A 21781-nucleotide genomic window follows, 5' to 3' on the forward strand; every position below is an offset into this window, starting at 1 on the left:
GGATTTTTTTAGTAAATGTCAGCCATTCATGGAAATAATTTTTTAAAAAATTAAAAATTAGAAATGTTAGAGTTTACTAAATCTGCCCCAATATATTACTGTTATGGTACTTGTTATCCATAATCCTTGGGACCTGGAGTTTTCCAGATAAGAGGTCTTTCATACCTTAATTCTACTGAAAAACATTTAAACCCAATAGGATTAATTATATCTTAGTTAGGATAAAGTACAAGGTACTGTTTTAATATTGCAGAGAAAAAGGAAATCATTTTTAGTAATGTGAATTATTTGATTAAAATGGAGTCTATAGGAGATGGCCTTACCATAATTCAGAATGGTGTAGGGACCCATAGGGTTAATATGTCCCTATGGCTTTAAACCCTACCTTTCCTTTTCTCCTTGTCAATAGGCAAGGCTGAATGTATCTAGCTGGTATTTACATATACCTTATTATTGGCCCAAGGCTAGATCACACCCTACCACACTTATAGTGTTAGGAAAGGGGTGGATCTTTCTTCTTGGTCTGCAGCGTTTGATCTGTGTGGATGCTCCTTGAAGCCTGGGATCCACACCAGCCCAGAAGTGTTAGGCCCTAAGGGGACAAGTACCCTTAGTTAAGTCGGGGACAGGGACCCTGTGAACAAGGTAAAACTAGATTAGGTTAGATCAACTTATAGAAAGTCAGAACTTATATAGAAAGAGCAGCTTCCTTGCTCCAACCAGGAGAAGGGAGTAAAGGAGTAGTCTCCTAACAGGCTTACTTGCCTTAGATTAGGGACACAGAAGTGCCAGGCCATTGGCCAGTCTTTAACTCTGGCCAACCTCTTGATGAGAAGGGATAAACCGGTGGACTTGCCTCATGTCACTCTGTTGGTTGTCTCACCCTGCCCAACTTCTTTATGAGAAAGGATAAACCAATGGACACTATACTTCAACTGCGTGATCTGCATTACCATCAATTGTACTGCTGAATGCCTGTTTACCTCATAGGAGTGTCTTAAAGGAACAGTAACACCAAAAAATGAAAGTGTTTTAAATTAATTGAAATATAATGTACTGTTGCCCTGCACTGGTAAAACTGGGGTGTTTGCTTCAGGAACACTACTATAGTTTATATAAATACGCTGCTCTGTAGCCATGGGGGCAGCCATTCAAGCTGGAAAAAAGGAGAAAAGGCACAGGTTACATAGCAGATAACAGATAAGAAACCATTGTATTCTACAGGGTTTATCTGTAAGCTGCTATATAACCTGTGCCTTTTCTTCTTTTGAATGGCTGCCCCCATGGCTACACACCAGGGTTTATATAAACTCTAGTAATGTTTCTGAAGCAAACACACAATTTTACCAGTGCAGGGCAGAAGTACATTATAGTTTAATTTCTTTAAAATATATAAATTTTTTACTGTTCTTTTAACCCTGCACTTATTTGCTTTGTCTTGGACAATTAAACAGTTATCAGTTGGTTCACAAGAGCTCCTGGCATCCATTCCATCATTTATCTGAGCTTTGCATTACACAGTGGCAGTGGGAGGTGAAGTACACAACACCCTCCATAAGCATCTTCCATTAAGCAGTGCAAAATAAGATCCGTATATAGAACCAAATTAAGATTCATTTGAATGTGGTGCTCTATTTAGTGCTTCTGCCACTTACAGAAGAGTCTAATGACTGTACAGACTGCTGGGATTGATACTTTGCTGTGAAACAGTGAGACAAAGGTGTTTTGTAGAGACGAAAACCGAGAGCCAAATAATACCCTTACTTGCCCACAGGTAAGTACAGTAAATGTGTGTGCCAACTAGCCTATTAAAAATCACTAATGATTTTGTTAAATCTATCTTCGCTATCCCATGTGATGCATAAGTGAGGTTAAAGTTAGAAAGATGATGTGACTTGCTACATATACTGTCAAGGAAATAACCTATTTGTAAACTGCTGGGCCTTATAAGCTGTTTGTATGGTGGGTAGTCTCCACTGGTCTGTGTTTATTTACCGTCAAACTGGCATCTGTAGTCTGCGCTTATCCTAAAAACAAATTTCTTATTTGTCACCAACATTTTTTCTATCTCTGAAGTTGACTGAGTACCTAATTCCCAACTCATTCTCTGGTTTCAGGTTTGCCTATGTTGTGAAGCTTCTACTGTCACAAGCACTATGTCTGTAGGGAAACCATTTATGCTCCAGAACTCCTCTTATTTTTGCTTCATTGGCCAGCTCTCTATAGGTAAAAAACTGGGGCTCATTATCTTCAACCCTGAAGATTCCCGCTGATTAGAATTGTCCATGTTCAAGCTTGCCTGAGGTTCCTAAGGCCACCCTCTTCGGGGTCTATGTGAGCCTCAGGCTTCTCCCATTTCTTGCATAAGTAGAACCCTCCCCAATGGTCACTAAAGATCTTTAGCCAAATATTTAGCATGGAATAAACAAGCCACTATATTATGTGCTACTGTAAATCTTGATGTATTATATGGACAGTCCTTGGACATGGTACAGTTTTTAGCAAACATCCATAAATATTCTATAATGAATCTTAATATTTTATGTTGCTGAGTTTCGCAACAGCTTTTTAAAGAAAGGAATTCAAGGTTACCACCTCATTTGAATATGCCCACTGCAGAGAGAATATAAGTATTTATTAATGAAGTGCAAGCAACATGTTCTATACAGCTGTAAGTAAAAGCCATACCTTGAAGGACAGAGCTTTGTAGTAGCTGTAATGTGGCCTAGCTTGGCAATGAACAGCCTTCCCAATACATACTCCCAATATCCACCCTTTCTTGGAAGGTTTCCTAGGGTGAGCATTGAAAATCTTCATTTGCATGTACTGAACAAATATTACGATAGTTTATATAACCACACCCTTGATGCATTGCACAGCAAGACACATGAAGAGGAGTTCTATGACGTAAGTGGTTCAATACATGGAACATAAACATTTTTTTCACTGGTTGGTCCTGTGTTTTTTTTTATTAAATATGTTTCACGTTGTAGGCCATTTTATATCATTCATATAATGTTGTAATTGGGTATTAACTGAGATGGTATACAGTGCCTCCATTAAAAGTCTTGTGGCACCCCCACGGCCCATGTGCATAGTACCAAACCTTTTGGCCATGCCCCTTGTATTGTTACACAAAAGAGGACAAAAGGTTGAACTTGGTTGTTGTGGGTTCTTTTACAACCACACCTACTATAATACAAACTTACACATTATTTTACTGAAATGCAGGGAAGTTACTATAGAGGAAACAGATGTTGCAGCTGCTGGAAAAAGTAATTCCCAAAGTTTAGAGGGCACAGTCATCTTGTTGTGTGGCTCAATAACCAGCAATTCTACTGTAACTTTACACTGTTCATCTCTCACCTGCTGATGGCAACTCTGAGTTACCAGGGTTTCTCTTGAAAGTGATACTTACAAATATGCCACCAATCTATTCCTATTGACAATATTGCATTTAAAAACAGATATAACGGAAAGGGATGCCGGCTTCCTGGTCTGACAGCTTGCACCCTGCCTCAAGGGAGAGCATCAACAGATGCAGGTCTTTGTGTTTAACCACGTTGTGGTAGCTGGTAAGGATAAGGACAGGTTGTGCCCACTAGGGATGCATCGCAAGCTAGATTAAAAATCTTGTAATGCAAATCAGGGATCAGGAGGAATAACTACCGAATCCCAAAAAAGTGTGGGAAAGGCTAATTTGCTTAATGTATCACCACGTGCTGTAATGTTAAATGCTCACCAGATAGCAATATTGAATAGGCAAATAGAAATTTCTGATTCAACTTGTAGCCGTCTCCTCGCATATAGGCACAAAATGGAAGAGAAAGCAGGAAATAGTGCAAATAATTTATTATAAGTAACAGAATAAAAAGGATCTACTTACAAAGTGTAGATAATGTACAGGCTTTCAGAAAACTCGACACGTTTCACGTACTGGCGGTACGCTTTCTCAAGAGTGTTTACAGTGTGGCCTCCTTAGGGCCTTTTTATACAGTGCTACAGCATGGGGTGAGGGCCCATCCCCCTCATAGTAGATGTGGCTGGTAATGATGACATCACCACTAGTGTGTGAAGTAAGTATAGAGCCCCTGCTGGCCACAATTAGGAAGTGCAAGGGATCTGTCCCTCCTCCAATAACTCAGAAAGGGCATTTGGATACAAAGTAAATCTCGGAAAAGTCACAATTTTTTTCCCGTGACTTTTAGCGCTAAAAATCCGAATCAGAAAAAAAAAATCCTATGGTTAGTAAATAGCTCGCAAAGTTGCAATCCAAAAAGGCACATGCACACAAGGCCTCTCCAAACAATGTACATGGTGCTTGTAGAGCATAGAAGGACAGCACTCCAACACAGGGTAAGTGAAAATAAACTCCAGCACACGTACTGAATTGCAAAGCAATTCAAAATCCAAAGGGATGGAAGCCCCTGTGTTTACTAAGAGGCAGATTCGCTAAAACTCACATTTTTTCTTTTAAAAATTTGAAAAAATATGTGGAAACATGTGACTGTACATGGTTGACATTCTAGCTACAGAAAAATAGGCACTTGCACTTTAAAGCATCTTATTTGCTATATTATCAAGGCTAGAAAAAGGAAATATAATATACAGTATATTTAAAGAGAAATCTGTCTGTGTTATTCACGATGGAGGTTTTCAAGAGAGAAATAACTTGCAACAGTGAACAACACAAGTAACAGCAACTCAGTTTTTGTTCATTGACTAAGACAGCCTGATTCACAAGTAGACTGACCACATCAGTCTTGCTCTCTGTTGCAAAGTCCTAGCCCCACTTAAGGCAGTTAGTTCTTATGTATCTGTTTTTCTCCAGCCTTGGTTCTATAGGCAAAGGATCCCCCTACCCCCTCTGCTGTCTAAACCAAAAATGACACGGAGGCTTCTTATGTTGGCAAAATCTGTGGAGGTCACATTTCTTTATTTAACAAAATCTTAAAAAACTAGGTGCACCCTGACCACCAGCTGCGGCTCCTATCTTAGCATAAAAACCATGGGCCCGCTGCCCATACCATAGCAAACAGCTATTTTTTGGGAGCAGGGATCATCAGGCAGAGCGCCCTCTGCCGACCGACCAATCTGTAGCCCATCCTCCTGCTCCCCATCATGTGCAATAATGGCGCTAACCCAGCCTCTCGCGTGACTCAGACAAGACCGTGCAGTCAAAGTCTGCTCCACACTCGTGACTTCCCAAGGGTAGGCCTGCACTTCACTGAGAAACCACCGTTTTCCTGGAGCCGCTCTGCTGCCTCATACTTGGAGCCGCAGCTGTGCCATGGGAGCACCAACATGACCTACACAGATAATGGTACTCCAGAGGAAGGCGAAAAAATCAGGTGCCTTCAGCCAATTAGCAGCCTGATGAAAAAATTCCTTCCTGACCCCTTCCAGGCGATCGGTCCGCAGGACCCTGGAGCACCTTCTTTCTTATATTTCTTTACACCTGGGCTGGGAGGGTGGGAGAAAGAAAAACAAGTTATCTGTTTGCAGGTATTGCTTTACCCCTTTAAAAAGCCCTTTCCTCTCTTGCCCGCCCACTGCTCAGCCCCCGTCCCGCCCCTTCTTTTCCCGCCGTCAGGCCCCTTGCTATTGTTTTATCCCCCACCAGAGAGGGGGGGGGGGCTGAGCCGAAACTGCTCCAATCCACATCCACACAGGGGAGGGGGCCCTGCCTAATCTCATCTCGGCCCTAGGCAGGCCTCCTTCTCTATTAGGAGTTTTTTTTTCACAATCTGTCTCTCAGGAGTTTGTTTCACAATCTGTACCCCACCCCCACACACTTCCTACTTCATGCTTTCCTTGGCAGAGCCCTCCAAGTCCTCAGGGTATCACTCACAGCACCTGTGCTATCCTTCTGTACCTTCCCTCTAGAGTTTCCTAGACACTTTGCCACTACATATATATATATATGGACTTAATAAACCTCAATTTCTTATATTTGAAATTGTAAAAATTCCTGCCTGTGAGTGCTGTCACTACTTGTGAAGATGTCTGCAGTGAAAACTGCACTGGCATCCAGGTATTACCTCGCTCTAAAGGTGTGCTGCTTACCGGCTGTACTGGCTGTCTATATAGTAAAATAATATAAATATTAATACCAAAGATACTGTAAGTCTTTGGGATAGTTTGATATCGGTGGTCTCCTCGATTGGGCAGGTTAAAAGATTTTGATCAGGCGCCACAGCAAAATCTACGTTTAGGGCTGAATCAGCAGATGGAGGTAGAATTTCTATTGTTTCTACCTCCATATCTGATGATTCAGCCCTGAATGTCAATGGAGGGTGGGAACGATTTTCTCTGTGACCAATGGTCGCACGAAAGATCGTTATTACTACGTGCATGGCCACCTTAAATGGAGGAAATTCTTCATTAATTGGTCCTTTTATATACTTTACAAAAATCAGCTCAATGGTTGCCCATTGCAGCAACTTTTCCTGCTCCTATTGAGTACATTGAGTAGATTTTACATGTCAATAGATGGTCATACTCATGGACCACATTCATGGAGTAGCCAAAGTATGTGGCTTCTAGAGCCCAAAATGTAGCTTGCAGATTTCTGTTTTTAAAATTTTACCCACACAATTGATTTGATTGTCAGTACCTTATGAACCAAAACTCTTGATATAAGAAAAATGGTGTAAATGTGATATTGTTATTGACTAATTGATATGGTAATCACAGCAAGCTTTCAGAACATTTCAGTTTCTTCTTCAGCTTTGCAGGAGAGTGGGGATTGTTTTTCATGATATTTTTTCTGTCCAAGCAAGGAGATGCTGTAATGGTGCATTCACTTAAAGCCTTTTAGTAGGGCTTGGCCACTTTTACCAATTTTATTTGAACCTCTGGCTGTCTCAGTCACAACATGTTCAGCTGTGGTATATGTGGATGACACAGGTCTATATTCAATTTACAGTGATGTACTGTATCTCTTACTGAATTGTTGCAGAATATGAATTATTTAGGCAATTTTCTCTCTCTATCCTTGATGTCTCAATTTAAACATTTTAGAGATGCATTCTGTCTCCTATTTATGTATTTATTAAACAACAAAATTATGTGCCATTAGCAATCTAGAGATGAAAGCTAAGGGTGCACACTTAAAACTGCAAAATATAACAAAAGTACCTCCAAGTGTTTATTTTAAGATTGCTCTGACTGGAAAAGCTTTAAAATGTTGACTGATCCTACTCCTTTACAATTAGTAAAATAATCCTAGTTAAATCAGGTTATCGGTCAGTATACAGTAGATTACCCATGGGCAATTTTGGTCTGTGCCAGAATCTCTCTAGAGTTACCCCCCAGCCGACATTTAACCGGCCCAGCTGGTAAATCACCAGCTAGGGCTGGAATTACATGTTTTTGTTTGATTTTTATTTGTCCTTCACACATAGTTCAGTTGCTAATCAAATATATTCTATTTTTTATTAATAAAACAAGCCCCAGTCCCTTGTTAATAAATGAAGGTACATTGCCTAACTTTTTGGACTTCTTTCCTTCAGTGGTACAGGTTTTCAGTCTTTTTCAGTTCATGCCCACATTTGGTGTCAACTTTTAGTAAGGCTCCCTTATCTTATAACAAAGTTGCAAAATTATTTATTCAATTATAGGGTGTGCCACTACAAGAGTGCACCTGTTAGTGTTCATTTATTAGCGCATGTGCCCCCTGTGATTGTAGTTCTTTGCATGGAGATCTGGATTTTTTTAACCAGAAGGTACATCCCAGCCCTGTCTTAACAGTTTGCCTTAAGGCGTGCAGTAAGGACAGGGCTAAGGAGCAAACTGTGCCTCCTGATGCTCCTCCTTACTTGTGCCTCAGAATGACGCCAAGGTAGGGATGGTTAGGAGGCCGAAGGCACCTATATGCAGCTTTTTTCTGTCAGGAATATGAAGTAAACAAAGAAGAAGTTTTCCTTAGCAGTCCTAGCAGCTAAATTTTAGTCACTCTATAATGGAAAATTATCATATATTTTATTTGCTGATTATATTTATATTAGTTTAATATTTAACAAATGTGATATTCTGATGTTTATTTGACAGCCTCTGCACCCAGAATGAATGAAAATTACAAAAAGATATGAATAAATGTTGCATAATCCTTTATATTATATGAATCCACAAGTGGCAACACAATTCCGTAGACCATTATAGAACCTGGTAAGGGACTTGCAAGCTTGCAGTATGACTAAGGCTACACATAAATGATGACATCAGTCTGCATTCAGAGGGCATTTATACATGCTGCACATCAGTTCACATATTTCTGTCTTTCACAATAGTGAAACAGTAAATATTTCTGTTTCAAATCATTAATGAAAATATGGCACTGGGCAAATGACAAGGTGCATGTGCACTAGGTTTTTACTAGCAACACCCCTGAGCAGACAGCCCTTTTGACAACAACCCAAATACATCTACAAGGCAAACTATATTTAACTGTATTCTTTAAGCACTAGATGGCTTAGAGAAAAGCACTGATTAATTAGTTAGCAATAAATGAGGCCTTATATTGAATAGGATGGTTTATAATTCCTGTCATTTTTGGGGCTACATCATCCTCAGTAAAATGAGTTGGTGAGGTGAGAGTAAAGTTCTGTAGAATGGTGGTAAAGAAAAGAAAGAGTTCCATGCGAGCAAGACTCTCTCCTGGACACATCCGTTTACCTGGAGAAGTAATGAGAGACGTAAATGCTTTTGGACCTAGAAATTAAATAGCCTTAGACCAAAAGGTTTACATGAAGAATACAATTTGTCATGTGTCATTTCCTTTACAGATAATTGTCTATAAAATCAATAGATGTAATGTAACTTCTTTACTTAAGAAATAATATATCATTTTTATTACAGATCAGTATTTTGTATTCCCTTTTTTAACAATAGGTATTAGTGGCATCCTTGACAAAAGAATTATTTACAAATTTGGAATGGTATGATCCAATTGATGAATTGTGATATCACTGGAGAACTAAATGCAAAACTACAATTTATAAACTTTATCTTATGAACTATGGACATCAATGGTGGCAACCTGAGGCTGAATCAACAATAAAACATTTTTTGGACACTTCTGGCCTGTCAGAACTGTACTAAAGTCACCAAATAGTTTAAAGACTTGACATCAAACAATTTGACTGGAAAGATATTATTCATTAAAAGAAAATGTAAAAACCATAAAGAACAGCTTCAAATCTACTTAGATCTCTACTGCCTACTTACAAAAGCAACTGGAGAATCTCCACCTATATGCAACATAAAATATTATATAAATGTTATATGAGGTAGAGTCAAATTACACCAATACAGAATATCACTGGAATATCACTGGAAATAGAATATCAGTATATCAGATAAATAGAATATCAGGAAACAGAATATCACTGGAAATTAAAAATGTTGGTAAGTTATGAGAGCATTGCTTACCTGCTGAGAATGCCATCAAGGCATCATTTTTCTTGAACCTGCCTTGTTCATCTAAAAAATGGCTAGGATTAAATTCATATGGAGAGGAAAAGTACTTGGCATCACGGTGGACTGTACATAGCAATGGGTAGATTTCTGTGTCCTGTGAAAGAGAAAGAAGTAGTTTTCTCTTAAAAATATAAAAGTCATCATTAGCTTCTGATGAAGTGGCCTTGAGCCATGAAACGCGTCAAGCTGGGGGGTTTCAGTTCTTCTATTTTTGCTACATGTTTTTAATGGAAGCTAGAAATAAAAGTTTATTTTATTTTTACTAACATAGTTGTCCTGGCGTGCTCCATCCTACTATATTTATTGTGTTGCTTCTTGCCACGCCTGGATCGGGGGCGTTACTGGATGTGCTAGCACGGGACACTATGTACGCGGCACCTCATTTTTACCAGTATCATTCCCATTTTCTCCATTATTAATCTAGTTATAATGACTGTTTAAAACTGCGGTGTAGCTGTTTACTTTGTTTGCTTGCCTTTCTTATCTTAATCACTAAGCTGAGTAATGCTGTTAAGGGGCGTTATATGTTTTGGCTCGACAACAGATCAATTTATGTCAGAAATGTACGTTTTAATTGAAATAAAAAACCAACAGGTTAGAACAGTAAAAGGGATTTCAAAATACTTCATCAAATTTTCCTTTCAAATTCACCCCACATTATAATGAATGATTCCTCACCTGTAATCCTTAGAAATGGGCTGCAATTATAGGGGAACTTTTACTAAATCAGCTTTTAAAAAAGTGATATTGAATCATTCATAAATAGTTTTTTTAGCCTAATTAAACTAAAGGTGGCCATACATGTTCTGAAAACCTTGTTTGGTGACGTTGCCAAATAATTGGATCTGGGCCTGATTTGGCAATTTTAAAATTATACCAAAATGGTCTTTAGATCTATGACCATTGTGGATGTGGTGTGATGCACCTAGAATCCAGTCCTCTGAGGTGCTATGGGGAGTTCTTAAAGAGACACTGACACAGAAATGAAAACTTTTTTACATCAATGTTAACATTGTCTTTACATAATATTTACAATTTTGCCTTATAAGTATTTTCCCAAAGTTTTTATATTACCATGCTCCTCTATGAGGGGGCTGCCATATTTGTGCATCAGGAGTCCTTTAGCATTAGAAGCTATAACTGACAGGCTGAGAAGGGACAGTCATTTGGCAAAACAGTCAGGTTTAGGAGTGTTAAGAACAATTTTCAAAAGTAAAACTATTAGCAAAAACGATTAACATGACCTATAAGTAACGTTTAATTATACATTTAAAAATACATTAATATTTTGAAGAGTAGTGTCAGTAACACTTGAATTATGATGCAGTCTCAAAGATAAGCATTAGTAGATCAGTGAAAAGAATGGCTTGAAGGTAAAGATAAATATGAAAAGTGAACAGAAAGGTGGACAAGATCAAAAGCCACCTAATAGAAAATTCTTTGCTCAGAGAGAAGCATCAGGGGCTTTTTCATCAGTGAAAAAAACTTTAGTAGCCTGCAACCCAAAGAAATATTCAAGAGTATACAGCCAGGAATATATTAAGTAACTGTAAAAACCTTTGACAATTAGTGAATATTGAAATTTATCTGTTAAAAGTGAACTATATTTAGTGACTACTTTGGAGCTGCCGGAGCTAGATAGAGTGGTTAGGTGCCATGGTGTTAGGCAAATGTATTTAATTCTTTTTGTATACTTTGTGTTATTTTTATTTTCCTTGTGTTATCACCCATTGGTGTACTCCTTGATCCCACTAGGTAGGTCTTTCCACATTGCAGAATCTAGGTTTTTGCTGTGCCAGCAAGCAGGCACCAATTACTGTTTTAGTACATGATAGGGTGGATTTGCTAACATAGGTGCTAAATGTCACCAATACAATAAACCAATAAACAATTAGTTAGATTTGAATCATTAGGTCAATAGGTGATTGAACTGAAGCAGTTAACACCCATGTTAGTTTTAGACATTAATACAAAAAATTCTTATGTTTGATAGAATACCTTTAAGGATATATTCTCTACCACACCAAAGGCAATCTTTAATTTAATGGTACAGGTATAGGACCTATTATCCAGAATGCTCGGGACCAAGGGTATTCCGGATAAGGGGTCTTTCTGTAATTTGGATCTTCATACCTTAAGTCTACTAAAAAATCAATAAAACATTAATTAAACCCAACAGGATTGTTTTGCCCCCAATAAGGATTAATTATATCTTAAATGGGATCAATTACAAGGTACTGTTTTCTTACTACAGAGAAAAAGGAAATCAGTTTTAAAATTCTGAATTATTTGATTAAAATGGAGTCTATGGGAGACGGGCTTTCCGTAATTCGGAGCTTTCTGGATAACTGGATACCTGTAATACAATACAACACAATACAGTAATACAAAATTATTTTATTCTGGAATGGGACAACCATATTAGTGATTTTGGGAGTCATAGGATATACTGGTGCATTGTAAGTATAAGCAGATGAAGCAAGCTTTTCATTACCTTCGGGATGCAATACCCTCTAAACTGTACGTCCTTAGTGACCTTTCTTGGAAGATTCAAAGGGGCAATGTCACTGAATCGTTGGATTTCATTTATCACAGCCTCCATATAAGGCATTGAATTGCGATCATTTAAATTCACCGTTCTGTTTCTTCCAATCACATTGTCAATTTCCATGTGAAGCTTAGCTGTCAGCAAGAATGTTATTTGAATGATTTAGGGCAAATAATGTGTAGACTATTTACTTTTTTTTTTTATAGAGGTCAGGTTTTAGGATTAGCGCATAGAAGATTTAAAAGGAGGCATAACATTTTGTGCAATGTGCTAATTTGTAGAAATCCAATTGTATTGTTTTGGGTTGGAAATGGCCTATGTGCTATGACTAAACAAAACCATTCAAAATAAAGGCCCAATATCAAAAAAATACTGCAGTGGGTCTCACTTAGCAATTACAAAATCTAAATTTGTTCCTAAAATATTGGGAGTAAAGGCAGAGGAGAGATATTGATGAACACCTACACAGAAACATATTTACTTTAGCTAGGGGGTTTCAGTGTTTGCTTGCAAGGTTTGTTATGATGAGTGGGGTGTTTGATGGTGCAGCACTGCCAAAAAGAGTTCATTTAACAAAAATGCAGAACTTATTTTCTTTTAAAGGTCTTTCAAATGTAAATTGCTGAAGGGAAACTATTGCAAACATTAAAATGTAATATAAGCTTCATCATACTTAAATAAGAAACTTTCTAAATATAATCAGTTAAAAATCCTGTATCGCTTCTGAAATAATCAAGTTTATCTTTACTATCCACCTCTCAGTATTTGTCTCTCTTCAGTCTGTCTTGTCATACAGGAGTTGGGTGTCAGATTTTCATTGGCAGTTAAATCCAATCTGAAATCTGCAGCTGAAATCTGCCCATGTATGGCCACCTTTATCTACTGTGTAACCTGTAGAATGTCTGCACCTATGGCTACACAGCAGCTTATTTATATGAACTAAGGTAGTGTTTTTGAAGCAAACTTTTACCAGTACAGGGCAACAGTAATTTATATTTTAATTACTTTAAAACATTTTTATTGTTTGGTGTTACTATTCATTTAAAAGAGAAAGCTCTCAATCATCTATTTGGCAAAAGGAGCCCCTTTAAAATATATATTGGATGAAACTGTCAGACAGCTAATTCCTACATGAAAAGAGAGAAATGCTGAGACAGGGATAGTGAATAATAACTTGGTTATTTCAGAAACAGGTCAACATTTTGAATTGATTATATCTGAAAAATAATAAAGCTTATATTAAAGTTTATTTGTGTGATAGTTCACTTTAAAGAAGAACATATAGGGGTGTATTAATTAACATTGGAGACAAAAATCATTGGTGATGTTGTTCATAACAACCAATCAGCAATTAGATTTAAACAAACGTCACCTACAATTTACAAAACATAAGTAAACATCTGATTGGTTGCTATGGACAACATTACCAATGATGTTTGTCTCCAGTGTTAATAAATACACTGCAAAGTCTCATAAATCTTCTTAATCTTTCTTACTCTTTTTGCTGCAAGTGAAATATTTCATGCATTATGATGATGTTTCTTTGTATTTAATTTCTGAACTAGTGTTTAAAAGAGAGGAGAGGGGCCAGATATTTGGCTTCAGAAAGACGTGAGCTGCGTTTGTGTTTTTATAAAATGATGTACCTTGTATTTCAGGATACTTGATCAGCAGTAGCAGACCGTGCTTCAGAGTGGTTGTAGATGTCTCTGTTCCTCCAATAAAAATGCTGAAAAAAGTCATTAATATGTTCCTCATGGTAAATTCAGAATTGGGATTCTTTTTTTCCTGTAAAGATACCAGGTAACATTTTCTAAACTAGCAAATAGGAAAATTGCTTCTAAGTATAATGCAGAGAAACAGTCAGGATGTGACCACAAAAATAAAAGATTAACAATATCAATATATAACAAGACATTTTATACAACATAGTTACTTTAACATATAAAGTAACAGTAATTTGTCCAGATATTGCTGAATATTCTTCTAAGGGTTTCCTGAAAAATGTGTTAACTGTAAAGCACTAATAGAAATCCCAACTAAGATATAATCAATCTTTATTGCAGGCAAAACAATCCTATTGGCTTTATTTAATGTTCAAATGATTTTTAAAACTATAAAATGTCCAACCTGTTTTTACCTACAAGCAGTCATTATTGTCCAGTGCAATAGGGCATCATAACCTATATTCAGAATGAACCTAAATAACCTAAATGTAATTGTGAAGTAATAATATATTTTGTTTTGTTTTCCCTTTACTTACTAAAAGCAGTTCCCCAAATTACTGTCAATGCAGTTTAAATAAGCAGGAATACAGTACAGAAACCCAATATCCAGAAAGTACCAAATCACAGGAAGGCTATTCCCAATGCTCAATTTTAAGCATGGTATCTAGGTTTCATAAATTCAAATATTGTGGTTTTAAATGTTTTTTTGTACTAGACTTAAAGTATGGTGATCCAAATTATGGGAAAAAAGCTCAGATCACACACACATGGGGGGGGGGGTGAGTTTTATGAATTCTTATGGGAGGGGGGAGCGGGAGAGAGGAGAGAACTGTGCAGACTCTGTCCCCAGGAATGAAGGACGTTTCTGATAGAAGTCAGATACTGTAAGAACATGTTTACAAAGAAGAAGACAAGAAATCCTATGTTTCTTTTGATAGAAAACTCAGCAGCTATTCTATGAGTGCTCATGGCTGTATTTACATAGACCTTTCTGATAAAGCTTACTTAGATTTTACCTTTCCTCCTCCTTTAAAGGGCACTTTGTAAAACAAAGAAAGATTCTGTGCAAAAAATACTCAGAGCAGACCACTTGCACTGGAAGTGAGTCCCTGGTGTGGCCAACCATGTTGGGACACCAACATGTATATAAAGCTTATTGGCCCAGCAACTGTCATTATGGGCATGTGTGTGACCAAGCCTGACCCACACCAGGAGCTTTGCACTAAACAGAGGGCACTTAAACTCTCTGTTAGGTGCCCTTTAACTCCTAATGTTATTTTAAGATTTAGGTATAAAACAGTTCAATTTTACTGATAATTATATCCATGACCTTGTAGCAACTATTTCTGTTTTGATACACTTTCATAGACAAAAAGTGTATAAAATACCTGCTCCATTTTTATCAGGAATTCATCAATGAAATCTCTAGGAGCACTAGGATCAAATGTCTCTTGGTTGGCCTTCACTCTCTCGTGAAAGAATAAAATCAGTTCTTTTGCAAGGGCATCTCTCTTCTTATGGGGTCCTGGAATGTATGCCATTAATTTGGGAAGAACATTTTCAATCTGTGAAAAGATAAGCAATTAATAGAAAATTATGGATAATGGTGATATGGATAATATACATGGATATATGGATAATGGTGAAATGCGGAAATTTGCTGCGAATCCATGCCTGGCAAAATAATTCGCTCATCACTAGTAGGCAGAAAAGGCACTTGCCTAGGGCGCAATGCTTTGGGGCGCCAGGCAGGTACCTCTTCTGCCTGAGGAGCTTGTGAAACTTCAGCAGGAAGGGAATTTGGTATTTGTTGCAAGGGCCACTCCAATTGTTATAATACTCGCGCCCTCTTCCTCTACTCCTCCCATGATATGCTTGTCCTGGCTGATAGCCAAAGAACTGGTAAGGGTTAATTTGGGCAGGCACAGTAAACTGGGGGCCAGGGACGGGGGAGAAGGGCATCATGCAGTTGGGCGTCGGCGAGTTATGGGTAGTAATGGCATTCATCATTAATTGCATGCTTTGTTTAATTTCATCAGTACTGTTTGGGATACTGTTTCACTATGTTGAGAATCAGCCTGTTTAGTTTAGTTTGCTCACTAGTTCTATCTCCAACTCTTTCTTTTGCTTGGATTCTAGCATTTGCCTTTCCTTTTCTTTCTCATCTTCTCTTTCTTACATTACCTCATAGATTTGTTGAGCTATATCTAACGGCTTTTGATGATAATTAAGGCACTGCTTTATTTGATTGCGGAACTTATCATGGAGGCCACCCACAAATGCCCCCACCATAATGCTACTAAGGTCACCAGCCTGAGGATCTTTATCAGTAAAACAGCTCACAGGCTTGAATGAAATCCTCGAAGTAATCTCTGATAGCCTGTGTTACACCCTGCTTTGTGGCTGCAACTCTGCCCCAATCATTCTTTACAAGGAAAACCTCCGGTAGATATTTAGAAAGGGCAGTAAGGCTATCAGACACTTTATTTGACTCAAAATCATCATCATCTGTTAGCCCTTCAGCAGTGAATCTGCATTAGGTCATTAAAGGCTTCAAAAATGTTTTGGGTACAGCCACCTCTAATAAATGCCAAAAATCAATCCAGGTGGGTTTGTATATAGTCACCAGGCAACCTATCTCCTCCTTCCACTGTCTACGGATATTTCTGGATCAGGCAAATGCTGCACTAAAGCATCTGGGGTTCACAAGTGTGTATTTCTCCCAGTTTAGTAGAACCATCTAGTTGTGGAATTAAAACTTCCCTTAAAGGGAATTCTTGAGCTGTATCAAACCCATATCTTACAGGTGGACGGGTCATCCTTCCTGACTTAGTAATTGGGTAAGGGTTAAGGGGTGTGGAGGAGGTCTGTCCTATTGGTCCTGGCATTGCTATCAGGGAGACTTGCACTGCATCTGCTTTTGGGGCAGTAGGTAATGTCCGTGACACATTAGGGAGCTGGGAGTAATCAGTACTTGTACTAGGCTAAGATGGGGAAGTAATTGCCTCATAAGTGTGATCAGCCTTATTTATTCTAGATTCCTCGATACATGATAAGCATTTCAACATTTCTTAAAAAGACCTTTTAAACTCTTCACTAGAGACAGGTTCCTGACCAGAATGGGTTTGTGGTCCCAAGTCAATCAAATCAATAAGCCTCAGCCTTAGGCTCTGCTTTTAAGGGTGTTGGTTGCAACACTGGGACATCAGTTGTCTTAGCATACAATTTAGGATCAGCACTCCCTTTACCCTCCGTCTCTTGTGCGCATGTGTAGTGATGTCTTCCCACGTCACTGCGCATGCACATGCTTACTCACTCTTGCGCACATGAGGGGAGGGGGTGGAGGATGCAGGGGCGAGGTGGCCAGCCAGGTTGCCTAGGGCACCCGGTTGGCTTGGGCCGCCCCTGAGTCTCGCAATTACTTCAAGATAGAACAAGGTTTTTTAATACCATTCTACCTGACTCCATGTGTTGTTCATAAGTGTGTACATCTCTTCTAGTGTGGCAAGCAGAGCTGAAAATGTCTCATTATTGTACTCAAACCGATTTCCAAGCATAATGGAAAAGAATATATTAGCCACAGCTTTCATAATATGTGTTGATGGATTGATTGGCATTTCTATGGGGAAAACACACAAATTACTTAATATACATGAACATTACACATTTGATATTTTTATGACATAACAATGGAAGTAGCTGGGTACTGAGGATTGCAAGAGCACGCTGCTCAGTTTTTTCAATGGAATGAGCAATATACAATTGGTTGAGCTTAATACCATCAAAACACATCCCTAAATAGATTACATTAATGTCTCCTAAGCTAGACCTTTCCCACTTAAAAAAACATTTTAGGGCTTATATCCACAAATGCAGTTGTGGTCCATGCAATGTTAGTTAGCAAAGTTAGTTGCACGTAATACCACTTTCATTAAAAGTAATTGCATCAAAATGTTGCACACAGCATTACTCAATTCTATTTACTTTCCATTCCAAAATTAGGTGCTGCTGCCTATTGGTGCAGGCAGGGGAACCCTAGAGCTACTACCACCTCCAGACCAGGCAGTAGTTCCAGGGTTCTCACAGCTCCCCACATCAATTGCTGAAATGTAGCTGCGCCAAAGGATAGGGCACACACCTCACTTGTGTGCTGAACACTGTAAATGATCTCGCACACTGATTGTGATGCCAGGGAGCACCAGAAATCATGCCAAGCAGACTTTGAAAATATTTTTGTGAGGATGCACGCTTACATGCAGTCGCATCCATTGTGGCAAATCAGACACAATTGCAGTAGGTGCAGTGCAATTGCATTAAGAAAATTGGCTGAATTGTGGTATTGTATTGCATGTTCACTTGCAAGTGTAAATGAGCCCTCTTGTCTACCTAATATTTATGTAACATGCATAATCTTTATCCTGCACTCTTTATTCTTGGGCTTTGAGTTTCAACACTATGCCAGAAATTCATGTAAATGTACATAGCACAAACATTCACTGCATACTGACCTCCAGACTTCCTAAATTCCTCAACCAAACACAGAGCCTCCTCCTGAATCTTCTCTTCTATACTTTTCTTTCCCATTCCATAGTCCCTCAGGGCCTTTAACGTGAAGTGACGCATTTGCCTCCAACGTTCTCCATTGCTAAAACCGATTCCTTAAATGGAAATTATACTGATCAACTGTAAATTTGCTCAACAATAAAAAAAAATTCTTTACTTCCCTAGTAAATCAAGGGTATTTCCAAGTTTCAAACGTTTCAAACTGTTTAACTGTGCAAAAGCCACCTCTATCTAGAAAATGTCGTCTAACAATAAGTGGATGCTGCATTACTTTATTTGTCATATCTAAGTTTTATAGCACAGATCACATTCTGACCATTGGAGTTCTCTAGGGGAGACAGTGATAAGTAACTTCATAGCAATTCCAAACCTAAAATAAAAAAATCTATATTTATTCAGGATTAGAGGAAATTAATGTATATCTTTTATACCTTTTGTTTAAAGAATGATGAAAATGATGAAAGCTGCAGTACTTAAATGACAATAAAGATGTGATAGTGTTTCCTTTAATAAAAGCATTAATTATGTGGTAATAAAATAGCTATTTCTATGCTACTAAGTGGGCACCTTAATTACATTATTTTCATGAGGGCAGGAGGGTGAAGTGGGTTTTTTCTAAAGGATCCCTGCCTGCCTGTTGTTTACTTTATAAATCTTACCATAGCCCTGGGTCACTGGATCTAAGGAACTTATTTTTCCACGAGCTCCAAAGGCTTCAGCTTGATCAACAAGTGCTTCTTTAACTGCATCATAACCACATAGGACGATAACAGGTTGTGTGCCAAAGTACAATGTATATACGGCTCCATACTGCTCCCACAGCTAGAAAAAAAAGAAGAAAACACACAACACACATATATATATATATATATTGTGAGAGATGCAAGGAATAAGAACACTGTTTGGTGTATTTTCCACCAGTGTTAAAGGTATGATACAATTAGTACCAGGAAAAATGCCTGGTTTTGCAGCAACTAATGCTGATTTCATGTTAGCAGTTTAGGAAAAGCCGGATATGACAAGGTATAGTGAGGTAAAGGGAGGGAGAGACAGCATAGCTGAGTGAGTAACCCGTGTGTTCACGAGTGTGAGAGTCACAGTGGATGCGTGAAAGTCACGGGGGATGGTAAGAAGCCCCGGGAAAAGGTTCTAGAGTGTGAGAGTTACCCTGGAAGGTGAGAGCCCCAAAAAAGGGACAAATCATGAACATGTTTTATGAACTGTTTGCTGATTATGTTGGGAAGAGTTTACCCCAATTAAAGCTGTTTTTTTTGGCTGAAGAAGTAGTGTTCCTGCCTCTGGTCTACTGATCCTCTGCTTACCTGCCTACCATAGCTAATTTCCCCCAAAAAGTATGTATATTTATATATATATAGTTCCCCTTGACGGCACTCACCACAAAACACTCCAGGTGCTCACCAAATGAAGTTCATATGATGCCAGTAGAAAGCACTCACGGCTCCTTGTAAATTAGAACATCAAAATCTTTTATTGCTCCACACTCATATCGACACGTTTCGGTCCACTAGGGACCGTCGTCAGAATGATTCACAGAAGTGTTCACAGTGTTCAAATAGTAAGCACAACCAATAATTCTACATGTGTGGAGCAATAACCTTGTATTTCATTTTCCTATAAGCTTTAGATTATTATACATTCTTACATGTACAGGTATAGGACCCATTATCCAGAATGCTCGGGACCAAGGGTATTCCGGATAAGGGGTCTTTCCATAATTTGGATCTCCATAACTTAAGTCTACTAAAAAATTAATAAAACATTAATTAAACCCAATAGGCTTGTTTTGCATCCAATAAGGATTATTTATATCTTAGTTGGGATCAATTACAAGGTTCTGTTTTATTTCTACATAACGGGTTTCTGGATAACGGGTTTCCGGATAAGGGGTCCGATACCTGTACTAAGAAACATCCCAACATTCAGGTGCCCACAATTAAGTGCAAAGAGGGCAGGGAGCCCAGAGTTTTTGCAAGAGGCCTGGGCTGGAAAAGGTTTACCACTGCTAGCCAAGTACGTAAAAATCTGAAATGGTATGCCACACACACTTTTGTCTGATTTATTAAAGGGATTGTGTCATAATTTTCATTCCGTAAGTTTTATTTCTACATTGCACAATTTACATTGAAAATAATTCACTTTACCATTTAAAATTGTATTCCTTAACCAACAAATGTATTATTTTAGCTGTAATATTGGTGTGTAGCAGCCATCTGAGTGCATTGTGTCTGATTCTTAACTATAAGTTATTGTTTCTCCTACTCAATACAAACCAAGTTGCATAATAGCCAAACAGGGTTTCTCCTTCTTGGGTGCTATTTCCATGTCTTCTAAAATAGCTCAATGCACACCCCATTGAGAAAATGCTTTAATATATTCAAAACATGTATACAACAATATATCTACATATACTGTATGGCCCCCACTGAAACCACTGACTGTAGCTGGGAATGATAGGAATGCATGCAATGAAGATTTGTCTACTTAAATCTCAGTTGTTGTCTAGGGAGAACATTAACCCCCATGTAATAAAAGGCATTAAGTTTGCCCAGGAGCAGTAACCCATAGCAATCAAATAAGACTTTTGCTTTTACAGGTGACCAGAAAATGTAACCTGCGGATTGGTTGCTTTGGGTTACTGCTCCTGGGAAGGATAAGTTACATGCTTTTTAAATTAAAAATACATTTGCTCCTTCTTGTGACTTTTCTAACCCCTTGTAAGCATGCTATTGAATATAAGCTTCATCTAATGGAAATGTTATAAATAAAGACAGTTACAAATGTTGTACCTTTTCTATAGTAATCCAGTTACTATTTACAATCCCCTTCTTAACACTCAATCTCTCTACATGCAGCTTTGCGTTACAGATGCTGACCACTAACTTGACTATTTTATGAACATTATCAAATTTTTAATTGATTATATTTAGAAAGGTCTCTTATTTTTATAAGATCCTATTCAATTTTCATTTTCACAATAGTTCCTGTATGATGGAGAATTTACTTACCTTCATAAGAGAGCTAACCAGCTTTCCTTTCTTTATATTCATCAAGTTTCCCATTAAAGGAAGAGGAGTAGGACCTGGAGGAAGGTTATGTTTTTGGTAAAATGTTTTCCAACTGGAAAATATCAATACACAGGATATAAGTACAAGAAGTATTGTTCCAAGCCCTGTCACATCCATTTTGAACACTATACTGTAGATCTTGTTATCTCTTTGGACCAATCTGCCTCTTAAATATGTTCCAGATATATATATAAGCAAATTGTTTGGGTGGAGCCATTGTGAAATAACCCCATGGCCATTAATCATATTGTTTATGAGAAAATCAATATCAGAACATTTAAGACACATTACGTACATGTTTTGTCCTTGGCTGTAATGTGCTGCTGAGATTTTTTCCCATACTGTGGACTGGCTCAGTCTCATTGGTCAGATTGGCA

The 21781-nt window shown here is 38.1% G+C and overlaps 1 protein-coding gene across 1 annotated transcript; it reads right to left on the bottom strand.

The window, feature by feature from the left end:
• Window positions 1-8027: 8027 nt before the first annotated feature.
• On the bottom strand, window positions 8028-21547 carry cyp2a6.5 (cytochrome P450 family 2 subfamily A member 6 gene 5 [provisional]). The gene is made up of 9 exons (XM_004917090.4): window positions 21345-21547; window positions 18978-19140; window positions 18264-18413; window positions 17214-17374; window positions 15144-15320; window positions 13675-13816; window positions 11975-12162; window positions 9433-9574; window positions 8028-8676 (listed from the first exon to the last, which is right to left on the bottom strand). Exons 1-9 carry the CDS (start codon window positions 21519-21521, stop codon window positions 8495-8497), a joined length of 1482 nt encoding a protein of 493 aa, XP_004917147.1. The 5' UTR covers window positions 21522-21547; the 3' UTR covers window positions 8028-8494.
• Window positions 21548-21781: the final 234 nt, after the last annotated feature.

This window comes from Xenopus tropicalis, chromosome 8 (genome assembly GCF_000004195.4).
Source record: "Xenopus tropicalis strain Nigerian chromosome 8, UCB_Xtro_10.0, whole genome shotgun sequence".
NCBI classification, from domain to species: Eukaryota; Metazoa; Chordata; class Amphibia; order Anura; family Pipidae; genus Xenopus; species Xenopus tropicalis.

Excerpts from the sequence above, each read along its gene's own strand:
- cyp2a6.5 (XM_004917090.4), bottom strand. The coding sequence starts at position 21,521 with ATGGATGTGACAGGGCTTGGAACAATACTTCTTGTACTTATATCCTGT. Across the intron at positions 17,375-18,263 it reads GGAATTTAGGAAGTCTGGAG|AAATGCCAATCAATCCATCA; the intron begins GTCAGTATGCAG and ends TTTTCCCCATAG. Across the intron at positions 12,163-13,674 it reads CAAGTATCCTGAAATACAAG|CTAAGCTTCACATGGAAATT; the intron begins GTACATCATTTT and ends TCTTGCTGACAG.